Source organism: Octopus sinensis, linkage group LG25, assembly GCF_006345805.1.
Source record: "Octopus sinensis linkage group LG25, ASM634580v1, whole genome shotgun sequence".
In the NCBI taxonomy this organism is placed as follows: domain Eukaryota; kingdom Metazoa; phylum Mollusca; class Cephalopoda; order Octopoda; family Octopodidae; genus Octopus; species Octopus sinensis.
Genome location: NC_043021.1, coordinates 16,338,617 through 16,360,840, shown reverse-complemented (window position 1 = coordinate 16,360,840; position 22,224 = coordinate 16,338,617). Strand labels below are relative to the sequence as shown.

The following is a 22,224-nucleotide window of genomic DNA, read 5'->3' as shown; positions in this document are numbered from 1 at the left end:
GTGGTGTCGGTGGTAGTGGTGGTGCTGGTGTTTGTGGTAGTGGTGGTGTTGATGGTGGTGCTGGTGGTGGTGCTGGTGGTGTTGGTGGTGGTGGTGGTGGTGGCGGTGTTGGTGGTGGTGCTGGTGGTGGTGCTGGTGGTGGTGGTGGTGGTGGCGGTGTTGGTGGTGGTGGTGGTGGTGGTGGTGGTGCTGGTGCTGGTGCTGGTGTTTGTGGTAGTGGTAGTGCTGGTGTTTGTGGTAGTGGTGGTGTTGGTGGTGGTGCTGGTCAATGTGGTGGTCATCGTCATGGTCGTTAGGTGGAGGATGTTAGAATGTGATGGGGGGGGGTGATGGTAAACAGTAGATAACAGTGAAGCATAGCAAACAGAGCAGTGGGTAGAAGTGGAGGATGGTGGTGATGAGGGTACTTGGGTGGAAGACAAGTAACAAAAACAACCAAGAAAAAAACTTGAGGTGGTGGGGTGGAGAAAAACGGTGGTGGGGTGTTTTGTTAAATTTCTGCTTGAGGGGTCATTCACACATTGAACCCACAGCTAATCTAAGGTAGATAAAACAGGTAGCATTTAAAAAAATACCCGGGGGGGGGGGGGGGGTATTGTGTGGGGGGGAGTGTTATAGAATCTAGGGTACAGGAGAAAGTGTTTTGTAGATAAAAGTGAGCTTGTTAATTAATTAAACTTATGCCTCTGTGTTCAAATTCCTCACAGGTCAACCTTGATTTCTATCTTTTCTGGGTCAATGAAATCATTCTTTGGTGCAGCTGTGTGGTAAGAAGTTTGCTTCCCAACCACATGGTTGTGGGTTCAGTTCCACTGCACATCACCTAGCGCAAGTGTCTTCTACATTAGCCTCATGCCGACCAAAGCCATGTGAATGTTCTTTTGTTGATGGAAAATATAAGATGCCCATTATTTATATCTATCTATCTATCTGTCTGTCTGTCTATCTATCTATCTATCTGTCTATCTATCTATCTATCTATCTGTCTATCTATCTATCTATCTATCTATCTATCTCTATCTATCTATCTATCTATCTATCTATCTATCTATCTATGTGTCTATCTATCTATCTATCTATCTATGTGTCTATCTATCTAACACCTGTTAAAAGGAGGGCTGGGCATGCCGTGGTTGATGATGCGCAGATACGCGCTGAGACTGCGACATCTCCGGCTCTATGTAGACGACAGTGAACAGGTGTGGTCGCCGTTTGTGAGGCACGCATTCCCGCAACTCGTCTCCATGACCGAACTACAGTTGTGGATCAAAAAGAGGCCGAGGAAGGGCGAATGGCACCGCGAGTGTCGCGTTGCTCTCAAGCAACTCTGCCGTCCCGGGTCGACCTTGAGTGACTTCAACACAACCAAAGCATTCTATAGGGGATTAGTGGAGGGGAGGTACGACGACGAGCTCGGGGCAAACCTGGGCGTCGACGAGGAATACCTGACCCGCCTGTTTCAAACGACTTTCGGCCCGGGACCTATGGACAACTTCCAGAGATCCCTGGCCTGGCGGTGCTACCGTGAAGCGCTACCCGTTCGGGATAAGCTCTATAGGCATGGCTCGAGAAACACGGGGCCGACCTGCCCGAGATGCGGGCAGAGCGACGAAACCGCTCTGCACACAATCGTGCAGTGTCCAGCATTTCCGACCTGTGGCTTATGTCGAACGACTGCTGTCACGTGTGGGACGTGTCGGTTTATCAGCCGAGTCTATCGTTAATATCGTCACGCCTCCTTCCTTCAAACGGGAAGGAAGTGCTATTTTTATCATACTTGTGGCTATGGCGAAAGAATGTATCTGGTGAACGCGCCTGAAAGGATTAGAGACAAACACTTTCCTCTCTGGTCAATCTCTCATCAACTTCTTCAAGTATCACTTGAAGAGGAAAGTGAGAGTAGAGAGGCAAGTTTTGTCTAGTGAATATTTTAAAAAAAGATGGGTGAATGTAGCAAGGACGGCACGTATGAATGACGAAGCCACCTTGACTATGATTCTATGAACCGTAAAAATTAATACAGAGAGTTGCTTATTTGCAAAAAAAAAAAAAGAAATATAACATGTGACTTCATTGACCGAGGTTACCGTGGTCTTTTCCGTAGGCTTTTCTTTCCACGGGTAAACCTCACCTGTTCTCCCTCTTTACACTTCATATTGACATTTCTGTGATAACGATCCCTATTGATCAATTTTTTTGCTCTCCCCCCCACCTTTTTTTTATTTTTTATTAACCCCTCCCCTTTTTTGTCCTCTTTCTTTCCTTTTACGATCCCTTTTGATCGAAAACCACCACTCCCTTTTTTTTACCCCCAAAAGAAAAGCTCTACCTTGTAATTTGTTCTATCTGTGTGCAGCCCTGTGTGGCTAATAAAGAAACATATCTATCTATCTATCTATCTATCTATCTATCTATCATCTATCTATCTATCTATCTATCTATCTATCTGTCTCCTATCTATCTATCTATCTATCTATCTATCTATCTATCTATCTATCTATCTATCTATCTATCTATCTATCTATCTATCTATCTATCTATCTATCTGTCTGTCTCCTATCTATCTATCTATCTGTCTATCTATCTATCTATCTATCTATCTGTCTGTCTCCTATCTATCTATCTATCTATCTATCTATCTATCTATCTGTCTGTCTCCTATCTATCTATCTATCTATCTATCTATCTATCTATCTATGTGTCTATCTATCTATCTATCTATCTATCTATCTGTCTATCTATCTATCTATCTATCTATCTATCTATCTATCTATCTATCTATCTATATATCTATCTATCTATCTATCTATCATCTATCTGTGTGTGTGTGTGTGTGTGTGTGTGTGTGTGTAACCAGCTTTGATAGGTTTCAGCCAGTATAGGCCATATCTAACTCAATAGCATCACCTGGTATCTATATATTTATATTTATTTGCATGTAGATATGTGTGTGTGTGTGTGTGTGGTCTTTAAAATGCTATCATCATCATCATAATCATCTTTTAATGTCCGTTTTGCATTCTGGCATGGGTTGGACAGTTTGAATGGAGGACTAGCAAGCCAGGAGGACGCACCAGGCTCCAATCTGATCTGGCAAAATTTCTACAGCTGGATGCTCTTCCTAAGGCCAACCACTCCGAGAGTGTAGTGGGTACTTTTTATGTGTCACCAGCACGGGAACCAGTCAGGACAAGGGGGCTGGCATCGACCATGATCAGATTTTATTTTTTATATCTCACCGGCACAGGGAGCAAGTCAGGCAGCACTGGTATCAGCCACAACTATTCCATTTGATTGTGATTGGATTGGATTTTGATTTTGTTTTACTAAACTCAATAGCTCTCCTCAAGCACAGCATGTTGCCCAATGATCCAAGGGTAATTTTTAAAGTGGGCTGGTTATACAACACTGATGTAGGCTATGGCTGTGATCTCACTTTACTTGCCAAGTCTTCTCAGTCACAGCATATCTCCAGAGGTCTCAGTCTTTCGTCATTGCCTCCGTGAAGCCCAATGTTCGAAGGTCATGCTTCACCACCTCATCCCAGGTCTTCCTGGGTCTCCCTCTTCCACAGGTTCCTTCCACTGTTAGGGAGGGACACTTCTTCACACAGCTCTCCTCATCCATACATAGCACACGACCATACCAGCGCAGTCGTCTTTCTTGGATGCCACGTCTGATGCTTCTTATGTTCAACATTTCTCTCAGGGCACTTACACTGTCCTGTGTGCACATCCAGTAGGTCATGCTAGCTTCATTTCTTTCGAGCCTACGCATGTCTTCAGCAGTCATGGCTTATGTTTCACTGCCATGAAGCATGGCAGTTTGCACACATGCATTGTACAATCTGCTGCACACAAAAGCTATCTTCCCAGTTAAACTTCCTTTAATGTTGCTGCACCTCTTATGCATCCATAGCTTACACTGGGTACATCTTATGGAGTTTCTACCTACAGCTTTTCTACGGATTGAGCAGGGCCATCTACCTGAAGGGGTTTGTGATGTGTTTGCCTTCCTACTTACTAGAACTTTGGTTTTTGCAACATTGACTCTAAGGCCCTTCGATTCTAAGCCTTGCTTCCACACCTGAAATTTCTTCTCTCGTTCTGGTGTTGAGTAATATTAGTTTCAAATTTTTGGTTCAAGACTCGAGTCCATAAATCAATTACATTGACTCCAGAGTCCCATTGGTACTTGTTTTATAGACCCTGAAAGGATAAAAGGTGAAGCCAACCTGGATGGAATTTGAACTCAGAACCTGGATAATGGACGAAATACCAAGAAGTAGTCTACCAGGAATTAAGCTGTTACATAATTGGTCTACATTCCACTCTCCATGCTCCCCACCTCTGTCTCCTGATCATGTTGACCTCTTTCTCATAACATGGACAAACTGTATCAACAATAGCAACAACAACAACAATAATATTAATTTCCATATTGGACACAGAGGCAAGACATATATAACAGTAGGGACCAGAACAACAACAACATCAACAACAATCCTTTCTCCTATACACACAAAGCCTGATAAAGGTGGTGAGCTGGCAGAAACGTTAGCACGCCGGGTGAAATGCTTAGCGGTATTTCGTCTGCCGCTACGTTCTGAGTTCAAATTCCACCGAGGTCGACTTTGCCTTTCATCCTTTTGGGGTCGATTAAATAAGTACCAGTTACGCACTGGGGTCAATGTAATTGACTTAATCCGTTTGTCTGTCCTTGTTTGTACCCTTTTGTGTTTAGCCCCTTGTGGGTAGTAAAGAAATAGGTATTTTGTCTGTCTTTGTGTTCTGAGCTCAAATTCTGCTGGGGTTGACTTTGCCTTTCATCCTTTCGGGGTCGATTAAATAAGTACTAGTTACGCACTGGGGTCAATGTAATTGACTCAATCCATTTGTCTGTCCTTGTTTGTACCCTCTTGTGTTTAGCCCCTTGTGGGTAGTAAAGAAATAGGTATTTTGTCTGTCTTTGTGTTCTGAGCTCAAATTCTGCTGGGGTTGACTTTGTCTTTCATCCTTTTGGGGGTCGATAAATTAGGAACCAGTTACATACTGGGGTCGATCTAATTGACTGGCCCTCTCCCCAAAAATTTCAGGACATGTGCATAGAGTAGAAAAGACACAGAGCCTTATATTGTGGGGAAAGAGTTAGTTGATTGAGCACTAAAATATGATTTTACAAAAGTAATGTCCTCGCCTATGGATCTGAATGTTTGAAAACAACCAAAGGTAATGAAATTGGAGGTGTTTCAAAATAAATGTTTACAAAAAAATTTTGAAGGTCTACTGGCCGAATATGCTCTCGAATGACCTACTACAAACCAAGGGTAACGTGAAACCAAAAAGAGAAACTATTGAAGCAAGGAGATTGAAATGGCTGGGTTGAGTCAATTAAATTTAACCTAATTTAAAATTGAGAAACTGAGAGAGAGAGAAAGGGAGAGAGAGAGAGAGAGAGGGAGAAAGGAGAGAGATGGATGAATGGAGAGAGAGAGAGAGAGAGACAGACAGACAGACAAAGGAAGAGAGAACGAGTGTGTGTGTGTGTGTGAGAGAGAGAAGTGAAAGAGAAAGAGGGAAAGAAAAGAGAGTGAGAAAGAAAAAATAGTTAGAAGGTAAGTGTGAAAGAAAGTGGGGAGGGTGATGAAGAAAGAGAGAGGGAGAAAAGTGACTGAGAAAGAGAGAAAGAGAGAGAGGGGGAAGAGAGAGAGAGAGAGAAAGGAAAGAAAGAGAAAGAAAGAAAGAATGAATTAATAAAAAGGGAAAGGGAAAAGAGAGTTGGAGACAAAGTGAAATAGAATGTGGGGAGATGATAAAGAAGAAGGAGAGACAGAGAGAGAGAGGAGAAAATAAGGGGCAGACAGACAGAAAGAGGAGAGAGAGAGAAGGCAAGATAAGGTAACAGCTTAGTGCAATTATGTCAGCCATGTACGATGCTATAGTTGTTGGAGCTGGTATAAATGGCTCCTCTACAGCCCACTACCTACAGAAAAATGGTTACAGAACTTTATTATTGGAACAGGTAGAATAACTTTCAATGAAATATTTTGTATTCCTGTTTTTATATTTGATAAATTTCATAATTTTTGTGTTCAATGTTACTGTGAATATATTTGTTAAGCAGCATACAAAGGACATGAATGGGTGTGTGTGTTATATATATATATATATATATATATATATATATATATATATGTGTGTGTGTGTGTGTGTGTGTTTGCATGTATATGTGTGTGTGTGTGTGTGTGTGTTTGCATGTATATGTGTATGTGGGTGTAGGTGGTTGTAAAAGGGTAAAGACCCTGCGGCAAGCTGGCAGAAACGTTAGCGAAATTCGTAGCCATATTTCGTCTGCCGCTACGTTCTGAGTTCAAATTCCACCAAGGTCAACTTTGCCTTTCATCCTTTCGGGGTCGATAAATTAAGTACCAGTTACGCAGTGGGATCGATATAATCGACTTAATCCGTTTGTCTGTCCTTGTTTGTCCCTTCTGTGTTTAGCCCCTTGTGGGTAGTAAATAAATAGGTAAAGACCCTCTTCAGTCATGAATAACCATGGAATTGCACTTTGAAAGTTCCCCTCTGAGGCACAAGTCCACACGAGGTTGTTTGTGGAAGACCAGCAGTCAGTTGTGCATACCAACCTCTGCTTTCCACACCACTGATGTTGTCCAAGGGAAATGCAAAGGGGCCGATACAGCTTGGCACCAGTGATGTCACAACTCATTTCTTCAGCTGATTGAACTGGAGTAACGTGAAATAAAGTGTCTTGCTCAAGAACACAACACATACCCTGTCCAGGAATCAAACTCACTGCCTCATGTTTGTAAGCCCAATGCTCTAACTACTGAGCCATGCACCTTCACATAGGTAGTTGTATACAAACCATATACGTACATGCACACAAATACATACAGGTAGTTGAATACACACACACACACACACACACACAAATATATATAAACATACATATATATACTCTTTACTCTCTTTACTCCTTTACTTGTTTCAGTCATCTGACTGCAGCCATGCTGGAGCACTGCCTTAGTCGAGCAAATCAACCCCATTCTTTGGAAGCCTAGTACTTATTCTATCAGTCTATTTTGCCGAACCGCTAAGTTACAGGAATGTAAACACACCACCATCGGTTGTCAAGAGACGTTGGGGGGACAAACACAAACACACAAACATATACACACGCATATATATATATATATATATATATATATATATATATACATATAAATACGACAGGCTTTTTTCAGTTTCCCTCTACCAAATCCACTCACAAGACTTTGGTTGGCCCGAGGCTATAGTAGAAGAGACTTGCCCAAGGTGTCATGCAGTGTGAATGAACCTGGAACCATGTGGTTCTTTAGCAAGCCACTCCTGCTATATATATACATATATTATAATATATTATTATTAATATCAGGAAATCAATATTAGAAAATTCTTCAGAAAGATATATACATGTGTAAAATAATTGTTGTATTAAAAATATAAATATTCATATATTTATATTTACATATATAAATATATGTAAATATGTATAAGTATAAATATATAATGCATATGACAGTTTAAAAGTTTTGAATTAAGTTTTTAAAGCATCTTACAATCGTTTCGCAGAAGTGTTGTCCCTATAATGGAATCCTATATTAATAAGCATTTATAGACAACTCGTCTCTCTTCTCTCTTACTCCCCTTCTCTCTCCTCTCATATTCTCTTTCTCTCTTCTCTCCTACTCTTTCACCCTCTCTTTCTTTCTTCTCTCTTACCCTCTCTTTTTCTCTTCTCTCTTACTCTCTTCTCTCCTCCTCTCTCTCCTCACATACCCACCTCCCCCACCTTCCCACCCCACCCCTACCCCCACCTTCCCACCCCACCCCATCCCAGACACCTCCCCACATACCTCACCTCTACCCCCACCCTCTGCCTACCCACAACCCCCACTCTACCCCACCCGTGCTTTCCCCACTCTCGCCTCCCCCACCTCCCCACATCACATCACACTACACCATACAACATTACACATCACATCACAACACACCAACCACATACCCATTCCCACATCTTCACACCTACACATACATACACACATCACAACACACCAACCACACACCTATTCCCATATCTTCACACCTACACATACATACACACACACGTCCAGACCACCAGCCCTCTTTCAAACGCACATACATACTCTCTTATACACACGTGCACCTTTGTGTTGGGGGCTCCTTCGTGTTGGAGGTCATTCTTATCCTGTTATCTCCTCTACTTTCCCCCTCCCGTCTGACCATTCTGTCCGAGTCAGACACCATGATAGATCATTAGCCACTACACACATTTTTTTTCTCTCCTTGTTTTTTCTGTGTACCTTTCTGTAGAAGAGCGTAGGCTCGAAACGTAAAAGACTTTTTCTATTCCTGAGCGCTATACTAATATGTCTTTGTTTTGTACACCACCTGTCTTCATCTTTGGTTTTTTTCGTAAACTTTCCCTATATATATCACGCGCTCACGTGGTCTCACTTGTCTTCTCTACCACTACGAACTTTCCTCCACTAGACTTCTATCTTTACAGATACTTACCCTCTGGCTGCACCTCTCCTACACACGGATCACAGTGACTATACTATATATATATATATATATATATATATACACATTTGTATACATGCTTTTGTTTGTGTATATATGGATAGAAAACAGATGCAAAATGATGATGATGATGATATATTGGTTTCTCTCATTTAATCCAGTTCCCACTGCCACACACCAGAGGAAGTTCTCATGGTCAAAGTCGAATCACCAGGAAGGCCTACTTTCAGGAAATCTTTGCTGAGATGATGAAGGAAGCTTATCCCATGTGGGCACAACTGGAACGAGATTCTGACACTCAACTCTACAAGTAAGTTCACTATTTGTTCCTTTCTTTTTTTTAATCTTTTGCTGACCAACTAATCCCTTTCCGACCACACACACACACACACCATACCTTTTTATATCTTCCAAATTCAGATAACCGCTGCACATGTGAATATTGTCTGAGGTGAACACCTGAACTCCATGATCCTCTCTCACTAATTAAGCACATACGTAGATAAAGAGTTGTAGGAAGCTTCCCAACAAAATGGCTTTGGGTTCAGTCCCACTGCATGGAACCTTGGTCAAGTGTCTTCTACTATTGCCCTGGGCTGACCGAAGCCTTGTGACTAGATCTGGTAGATAGAAACTGAAAGAAGCCTATCACACACATGTTTGTATATATCTACTAGCAGCATAGCCCGGCGTTGCTCGGGTATGTAAGAGCCCCTAGTAGGCAACGACTAACCCCAATCTAGTCCTTTCCCTCTAGGGAACGAAGGGGCATGTGTAGGTTGCAATGTCTTCTCTTCACTCCTAAATAACTATCAAACAACTATCGATAATTCAACCCAACCAATTCCTACCAGGAAGAAATTACATTCGAGACTTTACCCCCAACACTTCTGCTAGTAGCTGCTGCAGCCACAAGTTATTCGAATACTTTTTTTGTTTACACTTTCTTTATAACTACCACCCCAAACGTTTTACCTTAAATTTTTGATGTACCCTAAGGGTCCTCGGACGCTACTTGCAAACTCTTGGTTTATTATAAACCGCTTTTGTCGTGTGCATCAAAAAACCTTTTCCATTCGTTTGTTCAGTTTGGTCACTTTTGACTTTTTCGTTGTTGTCACTCACATTGCTGCCCGCTTTTTTGCCGTTTTTGTACATTTTTATACATTTTGGGATACTTACCCCACGTGTTCCGAGAGTTAAAAAGGTCGAGTTGCGTCCCCTAGACAGTCTGTAGAAAATGTGTTGCATATAAAAAGTTTAGATTCTCGACCCATGTTGAATTTATCGATTTTTTTTCAGAACTGGGAGAACTTTTCAAAATTTTCGCTGTGTTAGTTTTGAATGATGACATTGGGCTACGTGTGTGTCAAGTTTCACCAGAATCGGTTGAAAGCCGTGGTCAGGGTGAGGGTACAACCTGACAGACACACAGACAGACAAACTGCCGTTTATATATAGAGAGATGTGCGTGTCGTGTTTATTACTTGTTTTCCACCACTTCTTGAAACCTGGTGCTGGTTTGTTTATGGCCCCTTTAACAGAAAAAGTAACAAACAGAATAAGTTAAACTTGGGAAGCTTGCTACAGAGCCACTGAGCATGCTTTGACAAGCTTACGGTGATGGGACAATGTTTTGAGTGACACAGGTGCTTCAAAAGTGGAACAACATCCCTCGAAGACAATGGACGAACTGGAAAACCTGCCACAAGCATCACCCCCAGCAATGTGGTATCTCGCATTGAGAATTCACCCCCCAGGGCCAGACTGTCATTTGAGAGTCCTTGTGCGATATTTTGAAGGTGGCTAGCCAGCAGAAACGTTTAGTGGTATTTCGTCTGTCTTTATGATCTGAGTTCAAATTCCACTGAGGTCAACGTTGTTTTCATCCTTTCAGGATCAATAAATTAAGTACCAGTTGCATACTGGAGTTGATTTTATCGACTGGCTCCTTCCCTCAAAATTTTGGATCTTGTGCCCAGAGTAGAAAAGGCTATTTTCAAGTGTTTGAGGGAGGGCGTTCGTTGAAAGTGTTTGCACCTGCCCTATTCACCAGATTTAGCACCTGAGAACTTCTGTTTCTTTCCCAAGATGAAAATGCAGCTCAAAGGTTGCTGTTTTACCATTGTCGAGATCCTTAGCAAATCTCAGAAGGTCCTTGACTCCCTTACGGAAGATGACTTCCAGGCCAGATTCCAAAAGTGGCAGGAACACAGGGGCTGGTGTATTGCTGTGCAAGGTGACTATTTCAAAGGAGATGGGTGTTAAAATTTAAGTAAATAAGTTATTTTTTATTAAACATAAGTAGTCTTGGAACTTTTTGAAACTACCTCATACCATCCTGCAGGATGGGATGCTGGTCTGTTGCAAGATTACTCATGTTTGCCACCTGAGCGGACTGGAGTAACATGAAAGGAAGTGTTTCATTCAAGAACACAACAAATTGTGTGGTCCAGGAATTGAAACCACAATCTTACGATTATGAGTCCAACATCCTAACCACGAGGTTGCACACATCAGAAGGTTCAAAGGTCCTTCTTGAGATATGGGCTCATAAGACCAGTTTCCCAAATTCTGTGGAGCATATATTCACCCCACTTCGACCTGGACAGGATGATGGTCTGTTGCAGGATTATTCCTTTTTGGCCAGCTGAGCAGACTGGAGGAACATAAAATGAAGCATCTTGATCAAGAACACAATGCATCGCCCAATCCAGGTATTGAAACCACAATCCTAGGATCATGAATGCAACACCTTAGCCACTAAGCCATGTACCTCCATAGACACATGGATACACAGATATTATCTGTTGGTTTGACCAGCACAACAACAACAACAACAACAGCAATAATAACATGCAAATACTTTTTCAGGAAGAGCCAACTACTTGTCATATCCACCCCACAGAGCAGTTACATGGATGAAGTGAAAAGGGTCCTAATTAAAATGAAAATGACCTTTAAAGATGTGCCAGCTGACCGTCTGCTCAAGGAATTTTGCATAAAAGTTCCAGCAGGTTCCAAAGCACTCATTGAACCTGAAGGAGGAATTCTGTTAGCAGACCGAGCACTAATGACATTCCAGGTAAGATCCCAAAAATACTGTTTTAACACATTTCCCATTTTTTTCCTGTGTTTTAACTCTACATTTCCACAGGTGTAGACCAGTTTCTTCTACCTGCCTTCAGGTGTTCTATTCATACACACAAACACACACATAGGTGCTGCCATGATTCTGGGTCCAGTCCCACTGCGTGGCACCTTGGCCAAGTGTCTTCTGCTATAGCCTCGGGCCGACCAAAGCCTTGTGAGTGGATTTGGTAGACGGAAACTGAAAGAAGCCCGTCGTATATATGTATATATATATGTATGTGCGTGTATGTTTGTGTGTCTGTGTTTGTCCCCCTAGCATTGCTTGACAACCGATGCTGGTGTGTTTATGTCCCCGTCACTTAGCGGTTCGGCAAAAGAGACCGATAGTATAAGTACTGGGCTTACAAAAGAATAAGTCCCGGGGTCGAGTTGCTCAATTAAAGGCGGTGCTCCAGCATGGCCGCAGTCAAAATGACTAAAACAAGTAAAAAGAGAAATAAAGAGAGAAAGAGAGTAACATCAGCCACAATTAGTAACAATTGAATTTTTCATTTTTGGTTTTATATTCCTACTAGCAGTATTGCCTGGCGTTGCTCGGGTTTGTAAGGGAAATAACTATAAAAGCATTTTTAGAGAGTTACTTCCCTTATAGATGCCAATTCGGGCTTTCTTAGCCATTTCTGTTTTGGTGTCTTCAAGCCATGAAGTCGTTGTTCTAAAAGAACGCTGGTCTCCTTGACAACGCTTTACGACGTTGATTTCCTTACACTCCCTTCCCCACAGCTTCACGAGGGAGGGAAGAAGGGGGAGAAGCAAACAGGTGCAGGTGTGACCATGGACGCCAACTCCGCCGCCATCGACACACGAAAAATTATGCATTAAAATGGAATAAAAAATGATGTTAAATTATTTTTAACATCGTAGACTCATCGTAGACGCGCGCTAACACTCAGACGGGCTCGATATGAATCACGACTATAAGATACCCGAATTTGGTTAAACTGCACTGCAAAATGTGGGAGTAGTTAGGAATCTAAATCGAAGGGGACAGACACTCACACAACTACAGTTTTATATATATAGATATAGCCACCTGTATTATTTTGTAATTTTCACATTGGCATTTTGCTAAATCCACATGGTAAACATATATATACTGACAGCCTGGATTTAGCCAAACCCTTTGGCAATGCAGTAGTCCCTGCTGATGGGCCTGCCACCTTACAGGCAAAACTAGTTTGCTTCACTTATGGAGCGGTTATCTCCCCTCTCAGGATATCAAAATGTGTTTCTTTGCAACTCTAAGGGTTTTAATTCTTGTTTCCAGCATCATAGATGCTACCCAGACACAATTTAGTTTTTATATTGAATATAACTGACGATGTTACTTTGTGTGTGTATATACACACACACACGCACATATATATATGTATGTATGTATATATATATACATATATATATGTATATATATATATATATATGTATATATACATATATAATGTATATATACATATATATGTATATATACATATATATTGTATATATACATATATATGTATTATACATATATATATGTATATATATATATATATTATATATATATATATATATATGTATATATACTATATATATATATATATATATATATACATACATATATATGTGTATATATACATATATATATATGTATATATACATATATATGTATACATATATATATATATGTATATATACATATATATGTATACATATATACATACATATATATATATGTATATATACATATAACTTTTTATGCCCATCTTTAGCCAATCACTCCTCAATTTCATTGCTCACTATACTAAGGGTACCAACAGTTATTATCACAATATACACGTTTTTCAATGACGATAGCTTTTTGATTTCTCTTTTCATTGCTTCATATCTCATCATTTTTTCTCCTTCCTTTTTTGAGGATTCTGCAGTCTCTAGGGCATGGGATATCTATGATTAGGCATAATTTTTCTGTCTTGTCTACCAGCACAATATTGGACTTCTTCGGATCATATTGGATCATGAAATCCCAAAGCATCTTTGCTCCTTGCTGTCATTTTCTCCTACACCCGTTTCACTCATGTTCACACCATTCTCATGCCTTCTCCAATCCAAACTTGTTACATAGTTTTCAGTGAATTCTTTATCAGAACTATCATTATTGTATTTCTCCAGGATCAGTTCAAGAAACTCGGTGGCAAAATCATTGATGGAACCCCCGTATTATCTGTGGAACCAGGAGAGATTGTTAAGCTGCATACAACCAAAGGAATATTCCAGTCTCGAAATGTTGTCTTGTGCCAAGGATCGTGGGCCAAAATGTTTTTCAACCAATTAGGAATTACTTTTCCTCTGAAGGTTAGTATTTACACAGAATTGCCAAATTTATTATTGTTTCAATCCATATCTTAAGTAGGATTGAACATAAAAAACTAACAGATATACTGCAAAGCACTTTCGTCTGACCCTCAAACAATTCTGCCAATCCAGGACCCTTATAATGTATTTATGTATTAGTCGGAGTGGTGGTCTCATCTTGATTGTCGTTTTCACTATGTTTCAGCTGTTGTATTTTCCCGCCTTCTTCAGGTATCTTGTAATTCCCCTTAGCACTTTGCCTGAGATTGAACTCAAAATATCTAGGTGACTGCATAGCATGGTGAATAAAGGTGTTTGTTAATGCAATGTAGTCATCTAGAGGTTCTGATTTCGATCCCACGCAAGGCACTAGAGTGAACCACAAGACACCTGAAGTAAGCCGGAGAGTACACAGACGAAACATAGTAAAAGCAACAATCAAGATGAGACCACCACTCCGACTAGTACAGAATATAAAATTCCTTATTTCAGAAATATGGAATTTTATTTTATTGATCCAAGTGTGTACCCAGAAGGATGAAAGATAAAGATGACTTTGGCAGGATTTGAACTCAGAACATGAAAAGCCAGCACAAATACTGCATAGCACTTTGTCTGATGTTCCAACAATTCAGCCACTCCACCCCACCCACCCTAGAACACCCCTGTATTGAATCTAAAACCACACAGACACACACACGTGTGTGTATATACACATACATACATAATCAGTCCTTGTATTTTTAGTGGATTGTCTTTTCTCTTCACAGCCTATGAAGATCAGTGTTGCATATTTTAAATCCAAGGTACCAGGAAAATATGAACTTAAGAACAATTTCCCAGCATTTTATTATGGGAATGGTGTTGATGAGTTCTATGGACTTCCAGCAGAAGAATATCCTGGAATGCTAAAGGTAAGAGACGATGGTCCATATTAATGAGGAAATTAAATACTTCCTGAATATTTCCTCCTTATCTTTCTACCCTCCACAGTTGCAACTCCTCTTTTGCTTATCATGTTGTACAACCCCAGGTCAACCAACTCTGAATGAACAAACCTATAGCATGCAGATGGTCAGTTGAATGACTTACCATGATTTGCAGACAGCAACACAACCCTTGAGTTTGCTGCCCACCTTCCAACTCTGGAACCCCAAGGCTTATACAACAGACCTGAAAGTGCCACCCACAATAAAAGTGTCATCCTTAATCATTTAGCATTTAATCTGATCATTGTTTGTTCCTTCTCGAGCCATACCTGGCTTATAAGGGCCAGTTTCCTTGGTGTATAGGTTCCCCACCTGGACGGGACGCCAGTCCATCGCAGGTGAGCTGCAAGATACAGGAGGAAAGAGTGAGAGAAAGTTGTGGCGAAAGAGTCAGCAGAAGTTCGCCACTACCTCCTGCCGGAGCCGCATGGTGCTTAGGTGTTTCGCTCATAAACACAAACATCAACCGGTCTGAGATTCGAACCTGCGATCCCTCAACCGCTGCTCTAACCACTAGGCCATGTGCCTCCACTTTAATCTGATCATATCCGGCCTAAATATTCTATTCTACATTCAATCTGGTCAGATCCAGCTTCTTACACTTAACCTGCAATGTCAGTCAAAAAATAAACAATCTTATCATTGATATCTCGAAGCTCTGAGATGATGCATGATTAATTCAAATCAATGGGAATAAATAAGCATTACATTTAACAGAGTAATCTGAATGCTAAAGGGTTAAGAAAATAGGGCTATTTTTGTCTTTTGCCTCTTTGGCACACACATTAATGCAACCCTTTCCAACTATTTAAGGGTTAATAATAATAAATTCAAATTTTCGACTTCTTAGCAGATTATGTGTTTAGCTTAACCCATTAACTGCCAAACTTTTTATTCAAATTTTTGGGCTTTGTCAAGTGTCTTAGGAGTTAAGACACCTGTGTGAAAAGTCTGGCTGCATTCGAAAAAAATATATATTATGAAACAAAAATAAACACAAAATTTATTACACGAATCTGTTACCACCACGACAGTCAGCTATTTGACGCCGAACACGAGTTTGATGTTGAATACATCCACGAATTTTCCGCTCAGATAGCTCTTCCCAAGACTGCAAGACGGCTTCGTGCAATTCATGCCTCGTTGTAGGGTTTTTCAGTTCAACTTTATCGGCCAAAACTTTGAAAATGCCTTCATCTAAAGTTAATAATGATTCCACATGTAAACATGTGTTGAATAGAACTCACTGAATAAATCTTAACTAACTGTGTTGTCAATTGTATGCACCTGACATATGCTAACGTGTATGCAGCCAGACTTTTCACACAGAGGATAGTATTTAAACTTTCTTCATATTTGAATTATTTTGGAAATTATGATAAATTTTTCGAACAGTCCCAAATGGGGATCGCTGAAAAAATGCATATTTATCCTTTTCTATTCAATTGCAATAATAAACATTTTAGTTTTTTTGAAACTATAGTATCAAATGCAAATGTGTATGAAATATCAATGAATGATATAGATGGGAAATGCTAAAAAAAAAAAAAACCAGCTTGCTTCCCAACCACATGGTTCCGGGTTCAGTCCCACTGCATGGCACCTTGGGCAAGTGTCTTCTACTATAGCCTTGGGCCGACCAAAGCCTTGTGAGTGGATTTGGTAGACGGAAACTGAAAGAAGCCCATCACATATATGTATATATATATATATATGTATGTGTGTATATGCTTGTGTGTCTGTGTTTGTCCCCCCCCCCAACATCGCTTCACAACCGATGCTGGTGTGTTTATGTCCCTGTAACTTAGCGGTTCGGCAAAAGAGGCCGATAGAATAAGTACTAGGCTTACAAAGAATAAGTCCTGGGGTTGATTTGCTTGACTAAAGGCGGTGCTCCAGCATGGCCACAGTCAAATGACTGAAACAAGTACTTCAAAAATTCCAATTTATGACATAAGATGTCCTCTAGAATTAGCCAGACAAACATTAGCTACTAAATATTGGTAAACATACCTCTGTAAATGCAATGTACATAAGCAATTCACTTTAAATACAACAAACAACTGGCAGTGAGACTGTTTATAGCAGATCCCCAGATGAGGCTCATGGCAGGCAATGGGTTAAAGTCAAAAGGAGTAAAGTTCAAACTGCATTAATCTGTTATTCATTCTGCTATTTGCCTATATCACAGCAGCTCCCGTATTGCTGACACCGACAAACTGAATATTATCAAAAGGTGTTGAAATTATGATGATATTTGGTTGACAACTGATGAAGGGTTGAACTTGTTTGCATTTGATTGTATTGTACTTTCTCATTTTTCTTGTCAATTTCTTTGTCATTCCTCTATACTACATTTTCTTTCAACACGTGTGTGTGTGTGTATGAGTGTATATATATATATAATAAACCTTTACATAAATAAATAACGTGAAATACACGAAGGGACGAACAAAAAGACAAACGGGTCATCCAAAGCCTTCATTCTTCAGTCAGAAACTGATCCCTCATCGCAGATTTCGGCTGTTTAATTCTGAGATCCGCTCTGAATCAGCCAGCCACAGAAGGAAAGAATGCAACGCAACAGAGACGAACATGAAACGAAAAATCTTTTTTGGAGACAGTAACGGTTAAAAACATGGAAGACACAGGCGCCCTACGGCTTTGAGACAAAAAAACAATATCATATATATATATATACACACACACACATATACTCATGTATATGTACATATATCTGTTGATAGTGTCATATATATACATACATACATTCATATATACACATATATTTGCATGTATATCTGTTGATAGTATATGTTGATAAATATTATAATATATGTATACACACATTGATAATATATTTCTGCAGTTGTTTTTGCACCATGGTCCTGAAATCCACCCAGACCAACGAGATCAGGTTGACTCCAGGTATACAATTGAAAAATCTAAGCAGCTTGTCAAAGACATATTTCCGGGATTGGAACCACTTCCAAGTATTATAGAAACATGTATTTACACGGTAATTAAAACTTTCGGTTTTTGTTTGGTGGGGGTCCGATTTTACCTTTGATTCCTGATCTCTCTCCGGCCAGGTAACACTGTACCTCCTCTACAGCAAGACACCTGTTTCTCTCTCTCTGTCTAACCTTTCATCACCTGACACAAGATCACCTCCTCCAATGCCCCCTCCCCTCTCAAAAGATCTTTGTCTTGCACATATCAAATTTGACATTTTCTTATTTCTAGATGACCCCAGATGAACAATTTGTTTTGGACAGGCATCCAAAGTTCCCTAACCTTATTTTGGGTGCTGGATTTTCAGGTAAACTTTCTTATAATCAAATATTTTCCTTTTGGATGTGGGTTTGATAGTTCTATAATTTCTTACAGCAGATCATAAAAATTATATGGATCTTGTAAATACTGATCCTTCAAATGTTAATTGGTCATTACCAGCTATATATTTTCAAGATAAATAACGGCAGTTTTACAAATTATTATTGTAGGCATGGAGTGGTCAAATGTTAACAAGCTTGCTCTGCATTCATGAGGCTCCAGTTTCAATCCTACTGTGTGACATTTTGAGAAATGTTGTTCTCTACAGCCTTTGGTCAACTTATACTTTGTGAAAGGAAACTGGGTGGATTCTACCTGTAATTGAAGAATCCAGCCTTGTCACACAGCATCATACAAATTCAGCCTCAGAATTACATTAACCCTTTCGTTACCATATTTTTTTTGAGATGCTTTGTGTTTCTTTCAATTAATTTTAAATATAACAAAGGATTTAGTAAAATAACTTAGTTATCATTAAGTTAGTGATAGGAACATAAATTGTGACTAAGGTCTGGTGGAAGACCTTAATTCAGAACATTTGAAAACAAGACATTTGTAATACAGAGCCAGTTTCAACCGGGTTGGTATCACAAGGGTTAAGGGCATGTGTCTGTGGAGTACTCAGCCACTTGTATGGTAATCAACGATACTGGTTGTTAAATTCATCAAACAACTGAAATCTCAGAGTCAGAAATTCTGTTCAAGATCCATTAGGAGTTTATTACTGGCCGAGACAACTACTCGGTGAGTGTAATATGTAGACAATCCAGGAACTCTTCTTACCTGATTAAGTTTCCTTTCAAATGATGGGAAACATTCTCTGAAGATTTGGTTCCTATTCTTGAGATCTAATGGAAATGAATTAGTTGTTTTGTTTAGAGATACAGGGGTATGTCTACATGGGTGTGAGCTAATAACTGAAAGTTTATGTGATTGAATGTGCCTCTGTGTGTGTGTGTAGTGCTTTCATATCTATTTGCATTGCTTTCCCAAGATATAAAGACACAAACCATAACAGTAGCCATGACGAGTGGTTGAGTCAGAAGCTTAAATTAAATCAAAATTTATACATATAGGTGCCAACATGATTGTGTGCGGTTGTAAAGCTTACTTCCCAATCATATGGTTTTAGGCTCAGTCCTACAGTGTGACAGTCTGGGCAAGTGCCTTCGACTATAGACCCAGACCATCAAAGCCTTGAGAATGGATTTGGTAGACAGAAACTGAAAGAAGCCCATCATATACATATATATGTGTGTGTATATATATATGTGTATATATATTTCTCTCTTCGCTCTTATATGCCATTTGGTCTCAACTCTCCCCCCTCCCCCCTCACCTATCCTTTCCCCCCGACCCCTACTTCTTCAGTCTTTCATCCTTTCACCCCTACTCCCCTTCCCTTCTTCCCTCTTTCTCCCTCCCTCTTCCCCTTCCCTCTGCTCCCTCACTCCCCCCTCTCTCCTCACTACACCACACGACTTCACACATCACATCATATATGATGTGCCATACTAACATACACCAACTAATACATACTAATACGTACTAATACATACACCAACCCTATACATACACACGTCCAGACCCCTCATACGCACTTATACTCTCTCATACACACACACACACACACACACACTTATACATACTAATACATACATACGCACGTCCACACCAATCCTACGCACTAATACTCTCTCATACACACACACACACACCCTTATACATACTAATACATACACCAACCCTATACATACACACGTCCAGACCCCTCCTACGCACTATTAGCTGGTCCTTCAACCATATTATCAACCCTATTATCTCCCCTTATTTCGCTCTCGCGTCTCATGTTTGATCTTTGACCTCTGGCCGAAATCAGATCGCCATGTTGATTCGTTAGCTACTGCACACATTTTTTTTCTCTCCTTCTGTGTGTTTTTTTTCTCTCTGTGTATCTTTCTGTTGAAGAGCGTAGGCTCGAAACGTTAAAGACTTGTTTTATTTATATTTCCTGAGCGCCATACTAATACAATTGTTCGTTTGTTTTCCACCTGCCTTCGTCTTTTGTCTATTTTCATAAAGCTTCCCGTTATATATATATATACATACACACACAAGGAAGTGCTGAAAAGTTCGTGGCTTTAAGGCTGTTGCAAAAGGCCCAACCTTCTGAGTTCTTTTACAGAGCTAAGAAAAACTGAAGGATCACTGCAATGTGTGAATCTGAGAGGAAAATATGTTGAATAAAATTGTAATTAACTGATCTTCCTGTATTTCTTTTTACCCAAAGCCAGAAACTTTTCACCCCCCCCCCTGTATATATATATATATATATATATATATATTCTTGTGTATGTGTATTTTGTTTCATATTTATATTTGCCTTTTATATTTTTATAATTGTACTTTATAATCTCTGACGAGGCCTTGAGATATATATATATATATATATATAAGTAACTCATTTTTAAGTGCATATTACCTCAATACATACAACTAATATAGGCACAATAAGATACCTTTATCTATAGGCTGAAACAGCTGTAAGATCCATTTTATATGTATTATTTTTATGGTATTATCTTACTTATTGATGTATATTGTGTTATTCTGTTGGATTTGGATGTTCCTATTTAAGTAGTTAATAAATAATATGAATTGGTATTATCTGTAAGTTGATGATTGAAATGAATCTGTTCCTCCATTTTCTTATTTGCATTATATATATATATATATATATATATATACATATATATACACACACACAAACAACATGCACATTCAAGGAAGGTTTACTTTCCTTTTCTCTAAATTTGCAGGACATGGTTTCAAGCTGGCACCAGTGACAGGGAAAATTCTTGGAGATATGGTCATGAACAAAAGACCTTCATATGACATGAGCCATTTCCGATTGGATCGGTTTTCTAGAAAATCCTTATTATAAATACTCTGAGGTAGAGCGCTAAAAACATGGCTACAAGAATTGTTCACAGAAATAAAGGAAGAATTCTAAATTTTTACAATTACAAATCCGAAAATGATTTTCAATGAAAATGTTACAAATTGTGATTATGAAAAGAATTTGTTAGAAACCAATCACAGATTTTGAATAAATTAATGAATAACAGAAGAGAATGTGTTGATAACTATGTTTAGATGTATTTTTTTGCACAGAGTGGTCTTACCAGCAAAGCAATTTACTTTACTCTGTAAGGAGCACAGGGTCAGTTTCCTGGTTTCTCTGGCATATATATATATTCCTCCCTGGATGGAGCACCTGTCCATCACAAGATTACTCAGCTGAGTGGACTGAAGCAACATGAAACAAAGTGTTTTGCTCAAGACCACAGGTTTACAATCATGAGTCTAACACCCTAACCACTAAGCCATTGTGCCTCCACCTGGGCTCACTCCAGACAACTTTTACCATCAAGCGAAGCATACATGGAATAACCCATCAGAAGAATTCACAGAGTGACTAGCAGCAAATGTGGAAGCACTGCGTCGGTTACGACGACGAGGGTTCCGGTTGATCCAAATCAATGGAACAGCCTGCTCGTGAAATTAACGTGTAAGTGGCTGAGCACTCCACAGACACGTGTACCCTTAACGTAGTTCTCGGGGATATTCAGCGTGACACAGAGAGTGACAAGGCCGGCCCTTTGAAATACAGGTACAACAGAAACAGGAAGTAAGAGTGAGAGAAAGTTGTGGTGAAAGAGTACAGCAGGGATCACCACCATCCCTGCTGGAGCCTCGTGGAGCTTTAGGTGTTTTCGCTCAATAAACACTCACAACGCCTGGTCTGG

At 39.8% G+C, this 22,224-nt stretch overlaps 1 protein-coding gene across 1 annotated transcript; it reads left to right on the top strand.

Annotated features, from left to right (window-relative positions):
• The first annotated feature begins 5,856 nt into the window (after positions 1-5,856).
• LOC115224569 (peroxisomal sarcosine oxidase-like) lies at positions 5,857-21,545 on the top strand. Its single transcript, XM_029795494.2, has 8 exons — positions 5,857-6,021; positions 8,768-8,916; positions 11,481-11,691; positions 13,908-14,090; positions 14,861-15,004; positions 17,949-18,098; positions 18,326-18,401; positions 21,235-21,545. Exons 1-8 carry the CDS (start codon positions 5,917-5,919, stop codon positions 21,357-21,359), a joined length of 1,143 nt encoding a protein of 380 aa, XP_029651354.1. The 5' UTR covers positions 5,857-5,916; the 3' UTR covers positions 21,360-21,545.
• Positions 21,546-22,224: the final 679 nt, after the last annotated feature.